The sequence below is a fragment of the Oxyura jamaicensis genome, chromosome 20 (assembly GCF_011077185.1).
Source record: "Oxyura jamaicensis isolate SHBP4307 breed ruddy duck chromosome 20, BPBGC_Ojam_1.0, whole genome shotgun sequence".
Lineage (NCBI taxonomy): Eukaryota > Metazoa > Chordata > Aves > Anseriformes > Anatidae > Oxyura > Oxyura jamaicensis.
In genome coordinates this window covers 5967863-5988841 of record NC_048912.1, presented here as the reverse complement: position 1 = coordinate 5988841, position 20979 = coordinate 5967863, and the positions used below count along the sequence as shown (strand labels likewise).

Below are 20979 nucleotides of genomic sequence, written 5' to 3'. Positions count from 1 at the left end.
CGAGGCCCTGGCGCCGTGCACCTCTGCCACCTGGATGGAGAGCAAAATACCCCAGCACAAACCCAGAGATCTCAGCACCCCGTTGTCACCTTCCCCCCAGAAACAACTCCGGCTGCCTCAAGGCATATTTTTATAGCTGCAAACTCATCCTGTGCTTTTCTCCTTCGAGGCCAGGACAAGCTCCCAAGTGAGGGGAGTGAGGCTGCATTTTCTACCGCCTGCCTGAGCCTGTTTCCAGAAGGGATTCCCTATGGCGGTGGATGCCCGCCCTGCACTGTCCTGCAGGGAGGAGCAGGCCTGCAGCTCCAGCTGAGTCAAGGAACAGTGAAAGTCTGCAGCACAGCTTTTTGTGGTTTGGAGCCACGCAGAAGGATTATCCTGGGCCTTAAGGGGATCAAGCTCCCATCCAAGCTTTGGCTTTTTTTTTTTTTTTTTTCTCCATCTGGGAAATTTCAGTATGGCTAATAGTGTGGACACTTAAGAGGACACTTAAAAAGTTATACACAGAGGTGCTCTGTTTCCTCAGGAAAGGCAGGTACCCCCAGACAATCTATCTTTTATCCCTAGGGCTCTTTGGGAAAAACATGTTTTTCATGTGTGGAGCAGGGCTGGCAGTGAGAGCCAGTCCTTCTCTAGGCACTGACCCAGGCACCAGCAAAATCACCCGGCACCACCACACAAGGTGACTCAGGGCTTCAGGTTTCGTTCTGGCCTCATCTCCCATGCTGACTTGTCAGCTCTTAGCAACGTTGCCGTCACTTCAATTATTCGCGTATCATTAAATCTTTACTTCTTGTTAACCCCGAGCCATGTCTGCAAAGCAAATCGCTGCTCAGCTAGGGTCTGAGGAAATCAGCCAGAGCCTGACACCGCGGCCAGCCCATCACACCGGGCTGCTGGCAGAGCAAAATCCATCAGGGACTGACCGGGAAAGTCTTTCTGGACAACAGCTGTGCATGGTGCCCTGCACAGTGGGACCTGTGCAGGGACGGGGGTTGCTGTGCATCCCTGCAATGCCCAGAGCAAATGGGAATAACATGAGCCTGCTCCTTATGGGCATCGTGGGGTCACAAAGCAGCATGTCCAAAAGCAAAGCACCTGGTTTTGGAAATGGTGTTGGCCCCATTCTGCTGAATCCAAGTAATGCTGAGGGGTGCAGACGTACAGGGCTTGGTGCATGGTCCTTAACAGCAAAGACCCTGGAGCTGCACTGTTCCCAGCTGCCTCACAGTTCCTCCTTGTGCCTCCTCCACCCCAAGGACTAACACAGACTTGAGCTCTGGAAATCGGAGCTTCCATTCCCTCTAATAAATCAGTGGTGTGATTTGCATGCTGCTAACTCCTGCCCACTCAGGGCAATGACTCCACTCTGAGGGGGTGGTGGGGAGAGACAGCACTGATTATAGCTGCTCTGCTGCCTGCACGCTCCTGTCAATCAGCAGGCGACCCATTCAGGGCCGTTTATTTCTGGCCGCAAATGGATTATTTGGAAGCCTTTTCAACAGTTGTTCAGACTCCTCAAAATAGGCTGCCTGCAGCCCTGGGCTCCTTGCTATCTCCTGGTGCTTTCTTTCTCCTGAATAATTCACACCAAAAGCCCCGGCTGCCCGGAGGGCACTGCACAGCCCAGTCCTCCTCCCCTCCCCAGCCTCTGCCTCCCCTCCTTCACCTCCCAGCACATCTCAACAAGGACGTTGGCTTTCATCCCTCCCCTCTAAGCTGTTAGGCTGACATCCGAAATGAAACCCAGGGCTAAATACTTATTAAAGACATGAGGCTTGCTGAGTAGGACTGTCCTGTCCCAAACACAGGAATAGCAGGGAGAAATGCAGCTGCCAAACAGTGCTAGGCTCTCCTGGCTGTGAGGTCAGATGTCACAGGTCCTAGCAAAATCCAAGGGTGGATTTCTGCTTTTTGTTCACGGATGGTGCTGCCTTGCAAGAGGAGCCATCTCCTCTTGTTGCGCTCTGATTACAAAGTGAATGTAAAGATTAAAAAGAATCATAGAAGAAAAACGTGCACCAGCCTCATACATGGCCACTGAAAGAGGCCAGGACCAAGTAAAGTCACACATAAGTGCAGTGAGAGGATTCAGGCACCTGAGGAGCCAGGAGCAGAGGACAGGCTGCTTCAGGCATTTTGCAGAGCCAGTTTCATTTGTCTCATTCAATTGCCACGGGTGGAAAAAGTAATCTAGCCAGATGTCAAAAACCTCCCAACAGGAATTCCAGTTTCCTTTGCCTCCGGGCTATAAATACCCCAGTGTGCAAAGGGTGAATGCGGATTTGTGACTGGCAGCTGAGGGGCTTATGCCAGGATCAAGTGACGTTTAGCTATTGTTAAGTGAAGTGTCACACCCTGGCTCGTGCCTGTACCCAGGCGCTACGGTGGTTCCCAGCTCCAAGCCGGCTCTGAGAGCCCCGCGGTGCGGCAGGGAGGAAGGGGCAGCCCTCCAGAGCTGTGTATCCCCAGCTAGTGTTTGCAGGGCGAGGTGGACATACAGGGAATTTTGGCAGATCTGTCAATGTGATTGCTTCCCCAGCCAAACGCGGGGTATGCGCTGCTCCCTGTTCCTGGGCTGGGGTGGAGTTCTGCGACCTGGAGGCACTGCGGGCAGCGAGGTTTGCTGAGCGGGAGTCACAGCGTTTGGCTCCTGTCCCCAGTTTTTCCGCTGTGATGGCCGTGGGACGCTTGTTCCAGGTAACAAAACCAGATAGTAAGAAAGATAAAATAAAAACATAGGCATTTGGATCCCTGTTTTCTGCTCTGTTATTACCTTCCCTCTCCAGAAAGGAAAGCTTTCCAGGAAGAACACAGCTCTATCTAGCTTGGTCTAGGGAAAGGTAATGGCATTCACAGTGCTGCTTCATTACACTTCGATCCACTAGTCCCCAGTGCTTGGTCGCAAAGAAGGAACCTCCTGAGTGTTTTCTCAGCCAAATAATTAGCAGTGATGCTATCAAATAAATAGGAAATAAGGGAAGTAGTACTTTGCATTATCAACTTTCTTACAGGATATTACAGCCGCTAATTAGCCGAGGCTGATCGTACCCTGGTGCAGTGTGGGGTCCCACAGGATACTGGCTATGAGTCAGTGTGCAAAGCTGTTCCAGGAAAAAGCCACAGTGGCTCGAGGGACGCGTCTGCAGGAGCTCTGCAGGCAGACCCGAGCTCGCTGCCTGCCCTGCCAGGTGCTGGGAGGGCTTCAGCGTGGGGAGAAACATGCAAGGAAGCTGAGGGGCTGTGGGTTTTTCCATATTGTAACATTTCACAGCAGGTAAAATAGCAGTGCAAAAGAGCAAATCACCCCCATGAGGGGGCTGGCTGAACTTGTGTGAAAGAGGATTTAGGATAGACAGGAGGGCAGCATGCTGAGTTATAAAGCGGCTGAAACATTTGAACGGATTCCCCTAAGAAAGTGCAAAATCCCTCTTAGAAGACACCTCTGGTCTTACCTGGCTGGTAAAAGTCTGGGGAGAGCTCCCTGGCCATCATCCTGGCTACGCCCGACTCGTTGTTAGCTGCCTGAGCTGCCTGCTCAGACCCTTCAGCCTTGGCCTTGGCGTGAGCCGTCCTGCGGAGGGAAGAGGAGATGACAGTGAGCATCGTCTGAGCTGGCGTTGGCCTGCCTCGAGCAGCAGACTCCGGCTGGCAGCAGGATCAAATCAGCTCCTGCGCTCAGGGAGAAAAGACCAGCGAAGGCCAGGCTGGATGGGGCTTTGGGCAACCTGGTCTAGAGGTGTCTGGGTTGGAATTAGGTGATCTTTAAGGTCCCTTCCAATCCAAACTGTTCGATGATTCTCAACTAGAAAGGGGCACAAATGTTTAAGGCTAAGGTGTGGCAGTTGCACTTAGCCATGCAAGCAAACGGGGCAGGTATATTTGCAAACGTGAGCGTGTGTACGTGCTGCAGCGAGGCAGCAGGCGTTGCCAAGCAGGACTGCCACCATGCTGCACTGCACAGAAATCCCGGCTCAGAGGAATGCCTAAAACACCTTTGCAGGGGTGCTTGGAGCGTGCAGGAGCAACAAAGCGATGGCTGAGCACCGCTGCACTGCCACCAGCCCTGAGCGAGCTACTGCACCTCTCCAGCAGCAGCATGCTGGACATGTTGTACACCAAATCTCTCTTGGTTCTCCGGCAACAAAATCCAGCTTGTTCAAGGGGCACCTTTGCTCACAGCAGCCCAGGAGCTGCTCTCACCAGGGCACAAGCAGCAGGAAAGGCAGAGCCATTGAGTTCCTTGCAGCCAGGCTCCCTGAGTCCTCTCTGCTCCTTCCCGGCACGTCTCCTCCTTGCTCCATAAAGCTATCCGAGCTATTTCGCTGGCCGGCTGTCGTATTCCTCACATGCCTCATACTCAGGGCCCTGTGATCTTTACGCTAAAAGCAGGGCTAGCTTTGCAGCCCAGCTGCTCGCAGTCTGGGAGGGAGCTGACTTCAAACAGCAAGACAGCACCTTCAGAATAAGGGAGGGCAAAGCACCGTGTGCTCAGCTGCTCCGCTCCACCCGTGGCTTGAGGAGACTTTGCTTTCCCCGTGCTCTCGGTAACGCTTCCCAAGGCTCCCTGGGTCTCCCTTGCTGCACGTAGCAGAGCACACGCTGGCTGCAGCAGTGCAAACCCGTGTATTTTGGTGTAGACACGCCATTAGCAGCCCTCAAACACCAACTCGCTCTGAATTCAATAAGGTCATACGACGTCTGTCAAGCTATTTGATGACACCCAGCGACCGGACTCCCGACTGGAAGTTCTCATCCCCGCAGCGAAAACGCTTGAGAGGAATGTTTGGACTGCTGGGATGAGTCACGGCGCCAGGATTAGTCCTTTCCCACTAAGTGAGATGCAGCACGCAGACCAGACTGGCGTTACCCTGAACACTCGACAGGTGTGATGAAAAGGTGTTGGAAATGCCGCTCTGAGAAGCTCGGAAAGGCACAAGGTACACACTCACATACGTGCATACAGGCACACGCCATTGCGGGTGGCTGTGGGGAAAGAATTAAACACAGGGCATGAATCCCAACTGATAGAGGCACCAGTGTGACTTGACGGGGAGCTGAAAACACCACTCAGGGGCCTGAGATAGAGCAGAGGGCACAGAGCTGCTGCGCCTGGGACCGCGTCTCTCCGGGATGCCATCCCCGTGCCACAGACGTGGCTCACCCTGGGCTGCACTCACGCGTTATCTCCCGCTTTCTCTGCGGGCTGAGCTGCCTGGGATTGCTGTCATTCTTGGTCTTTTAATCCAGAATTATTACAGCTCCCGAAACACCCAGAGAGGCTACGTGATGAGGCAGAAAACAGCAATTTTAAGCCGTGGCTCGCATGCAGGAGGTCTGAAGCAGCTCTGAACAGAGACAGCACCTCCTTTTTTGGTAGCATATAATCAGCATGATTAATTCCACCGTGGTCTGGCAGGGGCTGTGGGGACGGTTCTGTGCTTTCCGTGCCCGGGGATCAGAGGGGGCTCAGCACGCCCCACGCTGAGCACAAGCCTGCACGACGCCAGCCCCGGGAACAGGCTCGCCAAGTAGGGAGCCCAGCTCGTCCCCCCGGCAGGACCTGCCCTGGCCCTTGCCTTTGTCCTGCTGCTCTGGGAGGATGGGATTCACCATACAGGGATAAAATCCTCCTTTTCAGCCACCCGCTGAGCAGGCAGAGGCTTTGCTGGCCACTTGTCAGCCCCCGCAGGGAACAGGGCAGTGCCTGGCAAGCAGAAGGAATCCTTCCTAGAGGTGGCTTCTCCAAAAGTAGGGTGGAAGCAGGCTGGATGTGAGGTCTGCTCCCTCTGCTAGTAGGGACAGAGCCGGACTCGTGCCGATGTGGTGCCAGAGGGCTGCAGACGGCTCCTGGCACGCCCAGAGACTTGGGGCAATGCACAGGACCAGCCTGCGGGCGCTGGAGGTGACCGTGCAGCTCCTGACTGTGCTCACCTCCTGCCGGAGCTTTTTCCTTTCCCTCAGAGAAGCTGCCGGATGCGGTCGGGCTGCTGCACGGGGTTTGAGCACTGCAGCTCCCGCAGGCAAAGGGGCGGCGAGGCCAGGGAAGACCCCGGGTTGCAGGAGCTGCTGGGATGACGCTGCTGGTGCTTGGGGGCTGAGCCACGCTGGGAGTCAGCACGGTGCCAAGCATGGCAGGCTCTGCAATGAGCCCTCCTGTGCACCCTGCAGCACAGCCAGGAGCTGCTGCCAGCCCTGGGGTGCAGAGGCAGGTACCCGACTTTGGCATCCCTGGGGATGCAAGCTTCACAGCAGCTTCACTCTCCAAGACATACCGGACCTCTGCTCTCGTCCCCTGCTTGCAAAGCCTACCAGGAGCACTTGGTTTGGGGGACTGAGGTCAACACAGATGCAGGTTCAGGTCTGGCACCTCCAGCACACCGCACACCGGAGAGGCAGTGGCACAAGAGGGCTGCTGCCACGGGGCCCAGAGCCTGCCCCGACAGGGATGCTGACACTCTGTGCTCGGTCCTGCTGCTGCCGAGATCACTTAGTACAGCAGCAGCCAGATGGTGAACGCCTGGGACACAGAGACATCGCTCAGCGATTTGAGTTTGTCTCCCCAGGCACACATCCCTGGGGCACAAAGGCAGAGCACTCAGAGCCATCCAAAAAACCCTGCTGAGGGTTTAGTAATGTCGTGACAAAGCACAGCCTGAAGGAAAGGGCCGAGCCATAACAATAACATCTAGCTCTCACAGAGTACTTCTGAATTTATTATTCACCCACGTGGCTGGCAGTGCTGCGGAGCTCGACGCAGAGCGAAACTTGGTCCCAGCAGCAAAGCAGCAGACAAACAACAGGCACCCAGGAAGAGCCCAGGGCACACAACCAGCAGCACAAAAACCTCTCCCGGCCCACGGCCCGGGGTCTGCAGCGGTAAAAGAAAGCTGAGACAGGTCTAAGGGTGATCTTTGAACATTACACATGATACAAATACAAGGAAAAATTTCTTCTGAGGTTAAGATCCGCTCAAAAAAAACACTAACAAAACAAAACCCCAAAAGCCCCAAAGGCTTTTGCCTTTTACAAAAAGCAAATTGCTGGATTTTTATTATGCGCATACGAAGCTGGCACATTCCAGGTAGCACTTTTTTACTGCCCTGCTGTGCTGCCGGCTTGTAGCCCTAAAGCTCTTCTGCAGACAACAGCCCACACAAACACCAGCAGAGGAGAAAGTCTGGTGAGGGAGGGAATCAGGGTGGAACTGCACCAGAGAACATTATAGCCCCCAGCAGCAGGATTCAGAGGCCCCTTTCCAAAGTAAGGCTGGAAAATGAACCATGAACGCTAAACAATACCCAACTGGGGGCAAGGACCACAAAGAGAGACCTTCAGAAACCAATGCCGGTGCTCCCCATCCGAGGTGAGGCAGCACGGAGCAGGGACGAGCGCTCCCCGGTGCCACCCGGAGCCACCTCAGGGCCCACTGCAACTGCTGCAGGGTCTCTGCCTGCCTGCACAAGGGCGCTGCACGCTGCGGCCGAGCGGCTGGGAGCAGGAGGGTTAAACGAGGCGGCTGCTCCGCTTGCTCCCCTGGCACGGCTCTAATGCTCTAATCGTTTTTGTGTTAGCGTGTGGACAGAGCCCCGCTGCTGTCCTTCCTGGCCCCGGCCCAGGAGCACTGCCCAGTTCATTCCTCTGCCTGCTACCGAAATCCCCCGTGGACACACGAGCCGCAGCTGAGCGCAGCGCTAACAGGTGAGAGCCGAAGCCCAGCCGGCAAGGCCGTCTCTTCGGGCAGTTTATGGGGTTTTGCACATCCACAATGGATCAGCCTGCAAACGAGATTGGAATTAGCGGAGAATGCTGCAAATAGCAGACAGGGCTGGGGCACCTACAGGTGCGGCGGTGACCTTGCAGCTAGCACCAGGGCAAGAGCTCAGCTCTCTGCTCCAGCTACTGCACATCCATGTATCAACAGAGAGACAAACCCGTCCGGCACCATCCTTCCCTATCGGGGATCTCCCTCTTACCACTGATTCAGCAAACCCTTCCAGGAAGGACCAACTGAACACCTCCTGCTTGTCATTCTCTATATCATAAGCTGCCAAAAAAAACCACCCAACCCCAACCCCAACACATTACCAAACGTAATTCACCAGTTCTAGGAAGGGAGGCTAAACCCCTCTCTCCTGGAAGCTGGCATTTCCCTCCCCAGCCAAACCCCTGCTTGGGCATGCCGAGGGGATGATTCAGCGGGAGGCGGGCAGCATGGTGTGCGAGGGGTGAGCAGCGGGTCGGGGTGCTCAAGCTGGATCCCATGTGTGATGGTAAACGCCAGGCTCTCAGCGCTGCAGTGGGGGGTGTGGGGAACACGGGCAAATTCAGCACGCTTCCACGGTCACACTGGTGGCATTTTGTCCTTCTGGAGGACCTTCAGATACCAGGTTGTCTTGGCAGGGATGCTCGCAGCACTCAGGAGGGATACAGGGAAAGCCACAGATGTGTTTTTGCTGATGGCAACATGGTCCCTACTGTGCTCACGTGGTGAGGGGGCAGGACACACAGACCCGGGCAGGACAGACATTGTGTCTGTTTTCCATGCCACCTTTGCACACGTGTCACCTCGATATTTGCACCATCCTTTTCTTCACACATAGCCCCAGCCTGTCGCCTTTCTGCCTCTCTCCACCTCCACGCACACACAGACACCAACAAACCTCTGCTACCCTCATCTGCCTGTAACAACTCTGTGGGATGAAAAACCCCTTTTTGGTTCATCTCTTGAGCCCCCTTACCTGTCCACAGTTACCTGACTGCAGGTCCTGCCCCAAGAGCCAGGTGCATATTCCCTGCCCTGTTGCTCTTCTGGCTCTGTCACTGGTGTGCACGATCCCACTTGGTTCAGGCTCCGGCATCCCCAGGGCTGAGTCTGTGCCGGTTTATTTTATGGACTCTGTGCCTGCGGGGTGCGATCTACGTCGTGCATAAAGCAACACAAGCTGCCTCCTACAAGAAACACCCCCGCACCACTTTCAAGGAAATCCCAGAAGAGAAACCATCCCAGCCTCGCAGAACAACCCTGCCGTCCCGACTCCTTCCTGGCAGCCAGTTCCTGAGATGCTCCAGGACTGTCGCTCGCCATACAGCAGTGGTACCACCTACATGGATGAAGGGCACCTCTCCTCCTTCCTTAGTGCACAAAGAGCACCGACAGCCCCCTGGGGCAGGAGCCAAGCATCCTTTTCTGCTCTCTGCTTTGGGGGTGCCTGGCGGAGCTCGCTGCAACCCAGCAAGCTCAGCGAGCGTGAGCCTTTCTGATTACTTGGTGGATTTTTAAAATACCGAAATGTTATCCTCGGCCCTAAATAGCTCAAAGCCACTTGCATCTTTCACCAAAGGATACTTCCCCTCAGAACAGCTAAAGTGACATTAATCTCCCAGCAGACAGACCTGCAGCTGTCTGCAAGACGACGGCAGCCTGCAGAGCCCGGCCCTGCAGCGAGAGCATCGCAGGGGCATTTCTGGGGAAAAACGGGAGATTTGCAGCTGCCAGCTGGACACCTGGGGTGTTTTTAGGTCTGTCCTTCTCCATCCTGCCCAGGCAGAGCCAGGTATGGATCCGGCTGAGCCAGAGGAGTGGGATGACCCAAGGGAACAGCAGGGCTCACTTGCTTCGAGGGAGCCCAGCCTGAGCCCAGAGCTCTGCCAAACAGGTGGCATTCGCAGTCTGAGCGGGTTTTACCTGGCTGCCAGCCCTGGATCGGGTCAGAAAGTGGGTATTCTTTCTACAAGGTTGTTGTTTTTTTCAATGAGAAGTTTTAACAACTTGTGATTTGAATGTTTTTCCACATTTCAGCAACCCAAACCAAGAAAGCGAGGAAATACAGGCTCTGTTCTGCAGTCTTTTTCCCCAGTCAAAAATAAAGAAAAGCAGGATTCTTATTTTTTGTAAGGAAATGAAAGCAGGCAGATTTCTTAAAATATTGTCTTTGGTTGGAAGCCCAATTATTTGTCAAATCTAATCTAAGGCAAAAGCATTTTCTACGAGCACATGGGTCTCTCAAGCTGATGTCCACAGGTTGGAGCCCAGAAGAAACACAGGACCAAGCCGTGAGCCGGGACGGATCCTGCACGTCCGCTGAGGCCACGAGGGGACGGGATGCCGGGTGGCAGCAGGTTCTGCAGGAGCAAAACTACAAAAACTTGTGCTCAGAAGACCAAAGGGCTCTGGCTCGGCACCAGCATAAGCTGAAAAAATGCACCGGGAGGAGGGAGGGTTTCTGTATCTCTGGATTTATATTTAAATTGGACAGTTTACTTCAATATTTTTTATTTTTTGAGATAAGCCTGTTTCACATTCCACAGAAGTGACGATAACCCTTGAGCAAAGCCTGACTGAAAGCGATGATTTTAAAGCCCGGCACCCTGCCGGCTGATTTCAAGCATTTGGAGGGGACTCGAGTCCTTCCCGCTCCGCGCAGCAGCGCATCAATTGGGCATGAAGCTGCCATTTTCCAGTCGTTTTGCAGATTAAAGCCTCACTTCATTTCTCCTTTTCTGTGTTTGTAAGCCGTTGAGATAAGGATTTCCCACAAGGGCAGGCTGAGCAGCCCATTAATCCCAATCAAGCCCATTTCCCTGCCTGGCCAGCTCCCCAGTCCGTACCCATCCCCAGCCCTGGTGTCCAGCTCTCCCAGCTCTGCTCTCGCCTGGGGTCCCAGCAAGCCCTGGCGGTGCTGGCCCCCACCCCAAATCCCCCTGGAAGCCCTGCAGAAAGCCCTCTGCCACCAGCAGATGCTTTCTCCTCAGAGCTGCTGGAAGCGCGCGCTCCCTCTTACCCTACTAGGGCATGACCGAGCCTCGGGAAATTCATGCGAGGCGGGTGGAAAACAGATAAAGCAGCACGCACCCCGCTCTGAAGCCGATGCATCTCAGCACAATAAGCAGGCCTGGCCAAAAATGTGTCAGTGCTCCGGCTGCAGCCAGCTGGGGCTGGAGGGGAGGCCTCTGTGGGGAAGGGATGAAGCGAAGGTGAAGGCATCACGCTGCTGCTCGCTCCCCGGCGCCGAACGCCCCGTGCACAGGTCGTCTTCCATGGGGACAGCCTGCCAGTGCCACCGCTCAGGGCAGCCAACATGAAAAGCAGCAAAAATTAAAAGCAGCAAAAGGGAGCCCCAGACACCCTGCTGCCTCCCCATCACAGGAGCTGGGGGTCCCCCAGCTCCACCACGCAAAGGACACAGAGTCCCCAAAGTCCCGGTTTGGGGCATGGGGACAGCCCGGGGCAGCGCTCAGCGAGGTCAAACCACGTGCTTGGGAACCAGGAGCATCTCCGACAGAATCGCCTCCAGCAGGTACATGGGACAGAGGAGATAATTAATACAACTGTTAGTGTTAACTGAAAATGAACTAAACAAGCCACCCTCTGCATAAACACAGCGAGCGCGAGGAGGAGCACCAGCAGTGTCCCCTCGTTGCCTCCCCGGCTCCCAGCACCTTTCCTTTAACGCTGGCTGAGATGCCAGGCTGAGCACCAACGCTCTGCAGGGAAGGCTCAGCTGCTCTCCTGCTCGCCAGCCTCAACCCCAAAGGCCTAGGAAGGCCCCCCCGGACTCCTGACGTGCCCGATAAAGCACCTGATGGGCGCGAGCGTGCGGCCGAGCTGCAGCGGCGGGGGCTGCCGGCGGCCACGGCTCCCAGCTGTCGCGCAGGGCAGCGCTGATAAACCCCTGCTCTGCGTTCCCTTATTTAGTCAGGGCGCTGTGCTGACTGCAGCGATCCCCGCGCGTCATTTGCACCCTCCTGCCGCGTCCCCCCGGCAGCCGCCCGGCCGGGCTGGGAGCGCAGGAACGGCTGGGCAGGGCGGCTTCAGGAAGCGATTCGGGAGCCGTGCCCTGAAACCCAGCCATCGAGGCTTCTATATCCAAGCGGCAGGATCGCAGGACCTCTGTGCATTTAAGAAAACACCCACGATGTATTCCTTTCTTGTTGTATTCTCCAGTCATAAAACATTCAGCTTTAGGGCCAGCGTATAAACAGGCGAAGCACAGCGGCAATCTTTGTCCCTCACGCCTTCCCTTCCCGTTGGTGCTATGACACGCAGCAGATATATTTTAGGTGCCGTTAGCAGGACGTACGCCCGTCAAACTTGCTAGAGCCTGGCCAGATCCGTGCCTTACAGGAAGCGCGGCAAGTGTCTGCACTGGGTTTGGTCCAAGGCAGTGGGACGCACAGCTCCATGCACAGCAGGATCTCGGCAGGCACCGCTACACGGGAACAGAAGCAGGATTTACACTGATGTTGTCCCCCAAAAGCCCCAGCAAGAAGTAAACCTGCTCCTGTGAGCTGGGCAGCTCCTGAGCGTACAGCTTCAGAAATCAGACTCCCAAGCACAGCCAGCTATTCTGTTCAGCCTGCTACTCGATTCAAGCCCCAGTCTCCCACTCCCTGTTTTGGGAGGCTTTGTCCCACCCTCTGATATTTTTTGGAATGAGACGGATTTCCAAGCGGGTGGCTCGGGAGGCACCCGGACAGGGCAGGACAGCAGCAGGCCGGGGATAACCAGGCAGAGAACCCGAACCGAGCAGGCAGCGGGGCCCCAGGTGCCAACCAGCCCCATCCCTGCTGCTCTCAGGCGTTCCTAGCACAGCTCGGTGCCCGGCTCCGCTCAGGACCCTGCCCGCGCATCCCCAGCGTGGCCGCGTGCCTCAGATTCCTACAGCGCAACCGGTGGAGGCAGCCCCAGAGCTCGGGCTTGTTTTCCTCCAGATTTCTGTCTCAAAGAGCCTTTTATGGTGCAAAAGAGCGATTTCTGCTCTTCTACTGACACTGCCCTCCCCAGCAGCCGAAGGCACCTTAGCTGAGCTCTGCAAGGGGCTCCCCCATGTGCCAGCAGCAAACAGAAATCAAACACTGGTGTGCAACAGCACAGGCACACGGAGACCCTGGGAATTATTTTGTAGTGATTACTGCACACAGACACGTGTCATGTCCTCCCCAAAAGGGGATTCGTATGGTCCCAAAGGTGTAAGATACACAGCGCCCTGCAGGGAGCAAGACAAAGTCTAGAAAACCTCACCTGGTAGCTGCGAGCTAGGGAGATGCTAGCAGTAGTACCACCCTTGTATAAACTGCAAGCCTTTATTTTCACAATCCGTAGGCAATTATTGTCTGCTGTGGGTGTAGAAACCGAGGCAAGGTTCAAGGCCAAAGAGAAAGCTGGTGCTGGAGCTGGGGTTTCACCTCAGGACCCCTTCTAGGCAAAATGAGGTCTGTTTGCTCTTGATCCCAAAGCTGGGCTGAAGAGGGAAAGGAGGAGCTCTGCACAGAGCAGCACAACCCCGGCATCGGGGCAGATGGAAAGGGTGAGGTGCAGCTCACAGCAGGGAGGAGACAAGTCCCCGCTCCGCAGTGGGTCAGGGGACGTGCTTCTCGTGGGACGTGCTCCTTGTGGGACGTGCCACGGGGACCCCGGGGCTGCCAGGGGAGCGCTGTGCCCTCTGCCCCGCGCAGCAGCCGTGCTGACACGAGATCTGCGAGGGGAGGGCGTCCCGGAGCGTGCTGCAACCTCCGATTTCCTCCGGCTCCGAGGTTCCCTTAATAGGAAATTATCTCCCAGCCGCGCCGGGAGGGATGCGGTCTCCAGCAAGGGCAGCGGCGCGTTCCAGCCCCTGATGGAAAACACGGCCAGGCCGCTTTTGATCCGACGTGTAAATAGTGTATAATAAAAAGAGGCTTATGTAAACTGACCGACTTCTTGGGGAGCGGCTTTTGCAGCTCCAGCCTCCGTATTTATGGGTGCGAGCGCCGCGGCCACGCGCTGCTCCCGCGGCGTTGGCTGAGCCGAGCCTCCCAGCCAGGAGCAGCCCGGGCTGGGGTTTGTGTCCCTGCTGTCCCTGTGTGACTCCGCTGACATCGGGCCGGTTCCTCCCCGCCGGTCGCTGAGGCAGCGAGGCTTTGCTAAAAGCCAGTTGTGCTCCTTGCAAAAGTTTGGAGGCAGGAACGCAGAGGCTGGGCATGTCTGGGTTGTGCAGGAGGGCAGAGGTTTGGACATACAGTGCCTTCCCCAGGGCAGCTATTCCCCACGTCTGCACGATAATGAAGCAACTTGGGTGATTAAACCCTAAACAAGACAGTTTGTGTCTGGTTTAAGAATAAAAACTAAGAAACATTTAAGAATTAAAAAAATTAAGAACAAAACCAGTTCCGGAGCCACAGCCACATCCCAGCAGCCTGAGGACAGCACCGATGCCACAATGTGGCCCCAAAATCACAGCAGCAGGGGGACACTGTGTGTCCTGCTAAACCCAACCAGCCGAGTCCCACAGGGTCCCCATCACATGGGCAGTGACAGCCCCTGCCGCAGGGCGACGCGGTGCCACCCCTCAGATGCACGTCGAGATGGGGATGCAAGCAGGAGGGGATTTTCCCCTGCCAGCCCCAGAGCTGCCCTCCCAGCTCCTCCTGAGAGGGATGCTGGAGCCATCAGCACTTTCCTCACCAGCTAGCTCCTAACACAACTAGTTCAGAGCAGAGCCCACCAGGCGGTGCTGGGGACACAGCAGTGCCTGGCCGTGCCCAAGTCCCCACCGGTGCAAGGGCTACGGGGAACACGAGGCGGCCACGTGCTGCCCCAAGGATCTGCCCCTGGCTCCCAGAGCCCCAGCACAGAGCTGCCTTCCCAGAGCCCGACCCGATAAAAGGCTGCGACGGCACTGCAGCAGCCTGGGAGCTCCCCCCCAGCCACACCGGGGGCTCCGGGGCAGAGTCTCTGCTGCAGGCAGTGTTTGTTTGGGACGCATCCTGCTCGTGCGCCTGCTGGAGCTACCAGTGCCAACATCCCGCTGCTCTCCATCCTGCCCCCTTCACACCACCACTGGCAGCTTGGCAAGCACGGGGTGCTGCCCGGCTCAGCAGCTCCTGCTCCACAGCAGCCAGCAGCTGCCCTGCACAAGGGACGTGGGGGGGCAGGACGGGGCTGCGGGAGGGGGCCGGGGGCTGCAGCAGGCCACGGGGTGAGAGCAAGGCAAAGAGAGTGGCTGCAGCTCAGTGACACCATGTGTGTGATTGCCACAAGGACTCTCCAGGGACCGAAAGCCTAAGGCTGGCTAAAAAAGGAGATGGAGGCAGCAGAAAGCTGGAAGCTTTTCCCCACTCCGTGGCAGGTCCCAAGTGTCCCCTGGCTGCCACAAGGGCCCTTGGCCTTGCTCCATCAGCGGTTAGCAAAAAGAACGAAACAGAATTTGCAGGGAGCCACGTTCAACCCCACTGCTGGGACATGGCCGGGGGCACCCAGTCGGGTCCAGAGGGACACGTGGGACGGGGACCACCACCACCCTGAGGACCTCCACGCCGGAGCCCCGCACACCCACCTGGACGCCGCGATCTCCGACTTCTGCCGGGCGATGGCTGCCGCCCGCTGAGCCCCCTCCACACTCCTGTCCACCTTCTGCCGGATCTTGGCGCTCTTGAGGGGGATGACGCGTTTCTTCATGCCCTTGACGAGGACGTTGTGGCGGTACTTGCCCTCCTCCTTCTTGCCGTCGGGCAGCGTGGTGCAGCCGTAGCCGTGCCGCAGGTTGTCCAGCCACTCGCCCTCGTACTTGAGCCCGCTGGAGCGCTCGCTGACGCCGAAGCCCGAGCGCTTGTCGTTCTTCCACTCACCCATGTAGGTCTCTGTGGTGGTGGCGTCGATGTCAGACTCAAAGGGGGGGTACTCCTCGCCTTCGGCGCCCTCACCCAGGCTGACGGTGGAGGTGGCGTCGCTGGCAGCCGAGCTGATCCCACTCTCGCTCTTGAGGAAGCTGACGCGGCTCTTCTGGCTGGCCAGCGACGACTTGGACTCGGACTTCTTCAGCTTCCCCAGCAGGGAGCCCCTGCGGAAGAGCCCCCCCTTCTTCGGCTTGCCGGCCTCGGCGTCCGCGTAGAGGCTGAGGGCGAAGCCCCCACGGGTGATGGTGGGCGAGACGGGCAGGCTCTCGGGGTGGGCAGCGGGGGAGTCCTGCTGCGGCAGGGTGCCGTTGCTGTGCTCGCTGCGCAGGGAGGACAGGGAGGTGCGCAGCGGGGAGCGCACCACCGACGCCATGCCGTAGGGCACGCTCTGCCGCACGCCGTAGCCGTGCCGCATGCCGTTGGTGAACTGGCCCTGGTAGGTTCCTGCGGGAGAGAAGAGGGAGGCGGTGAAGCAGCGGCGCTCTCCATCTCACCTGCGTGTGCCAGAGAAGGGCTGCAGGGCACGTGCACCTTCCCTCAGAGAGAGGGACCCCAAAATCCACCCAAAATCCACTGTGAAAGCTGCTGCCCCGAGGGAGCAAGGACGGAGGGCACAGGCTAGAAAGGTGCTGGTGCAAACCCAACACCACCTGGTGGACATGGGGTATGGGGTAGCATCAGGACCGGGGGGCAGGAGGAAGCCCTGTGGGGCTGGAGTTTGGGCTGCACTGAGGGGTGGCAGCAGCCCCGTGCAGACACGTGAGTGGTGGCAGCACGGCTCTTGGCTCGGTGACAGTCCCTTCCAGCCCCTCCTGCTGTTTGTCACTCGCAGCCTGCCAGGACCAGCTCTAGACCCCTGAGACGGGCACGTGCCCACAGTGCGGGCTGCCTGGTGCCTGCAGCAGCATCTGCGTGGTCCTGACGCAGCTTGCCTGTGGTCCCAGGACCAAGGCTCACGCCACAAAGCAAGAAATGGGTAAAACGGGGAGGAGAGGAGCAGCTCTCTGAGGCTCCTCCAGCTGTCTCCTTCTCCAGACCCAGCTCAGGATTGTGCACACAGTGTGCCATACACCGGGGGGACATGGAGAGAACAGTGCTCACCATGGCCAGGGCTACACCCCTGTACGGGATCCCGAGAGCCAGCAGCACCTTGAAGGACTGGGAAAAGCACATTGTTATTCTACAAGCCTGGCCCTTGCCAGGTCTGCAAGTTGCAGGTGCTAGAACAGCAACTCAGAGACAACAGCTCTGATTTTTCCCACCAGGACGCCAAGAGACTTAAATTAGCAGCATCGAAGCCCCCTCTCCAAGAAGGGCTCCCAGCAGGAGCTCTGGGAGCAGCCTTCGCCTCCAGCACCGAGATGCCAGCGCCGCCACCCTGCCAGGCGGGCTGCGAGAGCCAGCGTGTCCCCAGCGAGCCCCACGGGGTGGCAGGGGACAGGACGGGACAGTGTGGGATGCCTCCCGGCCCGCTGCCCTCCCCGTCTCGCTCTCCTCGCTCTGGAGCTACAGTTGCCTCAGAAACCGGCAAAACCACCCCAAACAAAAGCAGCATTTAGCTCTGCTCCCATCTATCAGCCCGTGCCGCAGCATCTGGAAGGGGCCGTCTCGCTCCAAAGCGGTGCTGGGGGGGGCACAAAGCTCCCTGGAAAGGCGCCCTGCTCTTTACGCTGCTGGGCATGGCTCCAAGCGAGCAGCCAGCTGTGCAGGGGGCATTTTCGTGGGCATACGTCTGAAAAAAACTGGTTTTGGTTAAGCAGAAACAGAAGGCACCGAGGTTTGGGGAGCCAGCCCGTGCTGCCCCGGGGGGGGGGTGGTGACCCTAGGGGGTGCAGCAGGGCCGGCTGAGCAGGGACCCAGGCTAGGCTAGTCCAGGAAGGAGGGGGGGACCCAGCTTCCAGACATTCATTTCCACATTCAGATGCTGTTACTGAGACCAGGGATGACCCTAGTCCCCGGAGAGCAAACGCAGCTCCTTCTTTGGCGATGGTGGGAGTGCATATTTTACGCTCTCCCAGGCCACTTCTGCAGCATAATCTCTACTCCCAAGCTTCAGGTTTCGTTGAAATCCTCTCCAGACCCGCCTGCGGGGTGTTAACTTACAGCGCCGGGGCCAGGAAAGGCAAGAAGTGCCCGGGCGGGCAGCAGCTGCTGCCCCCGAGCAGCCACCCCCGCCAGCACTCCCTGCCCCGGGCACACGGGATTTCAGCTCCCTGCAGCACCGCGGCTACCCTGGAAACAGAAGGGAGGGTCCGGGGAGTGCAGAGCATCTGCACCAGCCGGCCACGGGGGCTGCTTTCCAGAGCAAGGTGCCTTTGCTTGGTTTCTTGGGGTAGTTTAGGCTCTGTTAGGAAAAATCAGGGAGGCATGAGCTGGGAGCTGGGGTCATCACCCAAGTTCTGCTTCACTCCCCCCCCCCCCCAATGCAGGCATCTGGGTGTGCTCCTCACCCTGCTGTGCTCCCAAATCTTGCTTCGTGCAGTGGTGGCAAGTCTTCCGACCATGAAAGCACTGCATGCTGCCCCGTTTCCCTCCCTACCCCTTCCCCAGAAGAGCCCAGGAGGACCAGGGTGCCCCATCCCCGCCGGCGCAGGGCTGACACTCGATAGGGGTGACACTGGAGCCCTCCCTGCAGGACAGGCCAACCTTGCACATTGCAAGCTGCATCTGCTAGCGCCGTCGAATTCACCACCTGGAAAAACAATTCTGGAGAAGTCTCATCGGGGCTCAGCCTCCCCTGGCGGCTCAGGTCAGGGCAGCCCCTGTCCTCCAGCAAGTCCCTGACTCCCTTCCAGCAGTGCCATGGGCAGCTCCTGGCCAGGTGGGATGGGAAGAGCCACGGGGCACAGCAGGTCTTTGGGTAGCTGAGAGCTGGGAGCCTGCTTCTCACGGGCAGCTGCGTGAAGCCCTGGCCACGTGCCCATGCTAAGCGTGTCCCACGTGGGACAAGAACTGAGGTCCTGGCAGCTCGTGGTGAGACCAAACCTGCCAATGCCACCTGGCAGAACCGAGAGCACCGACACACCGTGGTGCCCAAACCTAAAAATCAAACGCGGGTGATGCTGCTGGAAATGTTGTCCCTGCAGACTTCATCTCTGAACACTCCTGTGTTCAGCAGCAGGATGGGGCCCTGGGTGCAGGAGCCGGCTGTCAGCAGCCTCACAGCTCCCCTGCCCAGCGCTAGGATAATTAGCAATGAATGTAAATAATACAAACAACCAGGTAAATAACGCCAACAACTCCAATAGCTTCACTGCCTTCCGAGCACCTGCTGTTACCCAGCCAGTGCGATGACAGACGTGTCAGAACTGGGTGCAGACGGCCAGGCACATCAAAGCATCGCACAGCGCCACGTGCGAGACACGCCAGCGAAAACCTAGCGCTTGTTTTGGGTGCCAACACCACCAAGGGAAGGCTGTTACGGTATTACCTAATGGCTTCTCCTGGAAAAGAACGGGAGGAAGAAACAGAGAGGAAAAATAAACACAAAGCACACGGCATTAATTCACGGGTCACATTCAGCCATGCAGCAGCTTTGCTAGAGAAGCAGCCTGGGCTGGACGGAGTCTAGGTGCTGGACCCGAAAACAGGGATTCGAGTCCCTGCTCCGTCTCTGACGTTACGTGACCTTTGACGAGCTACTTTATCAGGCTCAGTCACGTGGAGATAATTCGACGTTTTTTGCAGGCGCCCACAGACCCGTGGAGGAGAGGTGCCATGGGGGTGCTGCCACCCCAGGCACACCAGAGCCGGGTGCTCCAGCACCCACCGGTGGTCGGGGCACCCCTGGGGAGCTCAGCCCCAGGCCACCCCGCTTTGTAGGTCCCACTGGAGCCCGCTTCTGAGCTTCCTTCCCCTTTCTTGCGGTCTTGTGATCTCTGGTCTAATTGTTTCCGCACAGTTAATGTGCGCCGCTGTTTTCTCTTGGCTGCCTAGAGAGCAAACTGCGACGTCAAAAATAAGTTGGGTTTAGGTTGCTTTGATTGCAAGTGAGGGTTTTTCCCTCCATAAGCATATATAAACAGTGTTTTGTAGAGCAAAGCAGAGCTTTGAGCCTTGGCTCTATGCTAGCAATAAGATTCTGCAATAGCAGCGACACTTTTTTTCCACAGCAAGATTTGACAGCATCGAGCACTCAGCCAAAAACACGTATCCCAAAAACAAGGACTTCTTACAGTGGTGACAAAACTTAGAGGCAGGTGATGAGGTTTTTGCTCAGAATTTAGGTGGCAAAATGATGAGTTCCTTCATGCCGTGCCTTGCACAGCCCAAATCACCATCCTCTTTAGCTATCATGCCCTGCCCCTGTAAAAGGGCTCTAAGCTCCTTCCTGGTGACAGAAGTAGGCACACGCACTACTGAGCTCGGACACCCACGGAAACATTTCAGAGCGTTACTCTGCCCGTCCACACCAGGAGCTCTGAGCCTCGTGGCTGATTTCAGTCAGCATTACAGAAGGAAGCTCTTCAAGCTCTCAGCATCCCACGGCTTTCACAACGGGCCCTTGGTAGGGGAGAGGACAGGGAGCAACCCAGGCAGTGCCTGAGCTCGGTTATATCGGGAGCTCACCCCTTAGCACACACCAGAAATTCATATGGGATTTCAAAAACTTCGCCCTAGGTTTGGGCTTTATTTAGCCACCAGCCTCAGCCAGCCACGAGATACAAACCACAGACAACCCTGCAAGTGCATTTTAAAGTACAACATTGATATGCATATTTTTATATACATTTCAAGTGTAAGCTCATTTTAAAGGCCCAGAAGGGGCTCCATCTCCCTGAAGCCCACGCACAGCCCCGTGACGACCCGCGGCTCCGAACGAGCCAGCCGGCGCCGCCTGTGCCCAGGGCCCTGTTCCTGGCGCCGCTGCCTTCCAGGGGGTCGGCAGTCTCACTCTGGCTCTCAGGCCACCTGCAGCGTGCCCTGAGGTTTCCCGGGACAACCCCAAAATCAAATATTAACAGGCCCAATTAGCAGCATAGCCACAATGGGATGGTGTAGGTGGTGGCTGTGCGTAGGTGAGGAGATAATGCAGGAGCAGCAAGATTTACCTGTCCCATGCTGTAGGCTCAATGCTGGCACTATCGCCTCAGCCACAGCTCTCCGTGCTCCCTCAGCAACATCCTCCATAGGGCATGATCCCGAAAGGCACCAGCCCTACACCCTCAGAAAAAGCTGCATTTCAGTAAGCAGTGAGGAACAGGCTTTGAATCTGGGATACTTTGAGATCTCCAGAATTAAAGTCACACAGCTGCTGAGCTAAGGTCTTTCACGTGCTGCTCACGGTTATTTGATCTCTGTGCATTACAAATCACCCAGACA

At 57.0% G+C, this 20979-nt stretch overlaps 1 protein-coding gene across 1 annotated transcript in view; it reads right to left on the bottom strand.

Moving 5' to 3' along the window:
* JPH2 (junctophilin 2) overlaps nucleotides 1–20979 on the bottom strand; it is a 28416-nt gene that overhangs the window by 5766 nt on the left and 1671 nt on the right. Inside the window, exons 2-3 of the mRNA XM_035344067.1 lie at nucleotides 15318–16101; nucleotides 3456–3574 (exon numbers count right to left, since the gene is read on the bottom strand). Coding sequence (XP_035199958.1) covers nucleotides 3456–3574; nucleotides 15318–16101 — 903 coding nt within the window. The remainder of the gene's footprint in view (nucleotides 1–3455; nucleotides 3575–15317; nucleotides 16102–20979) is intronic.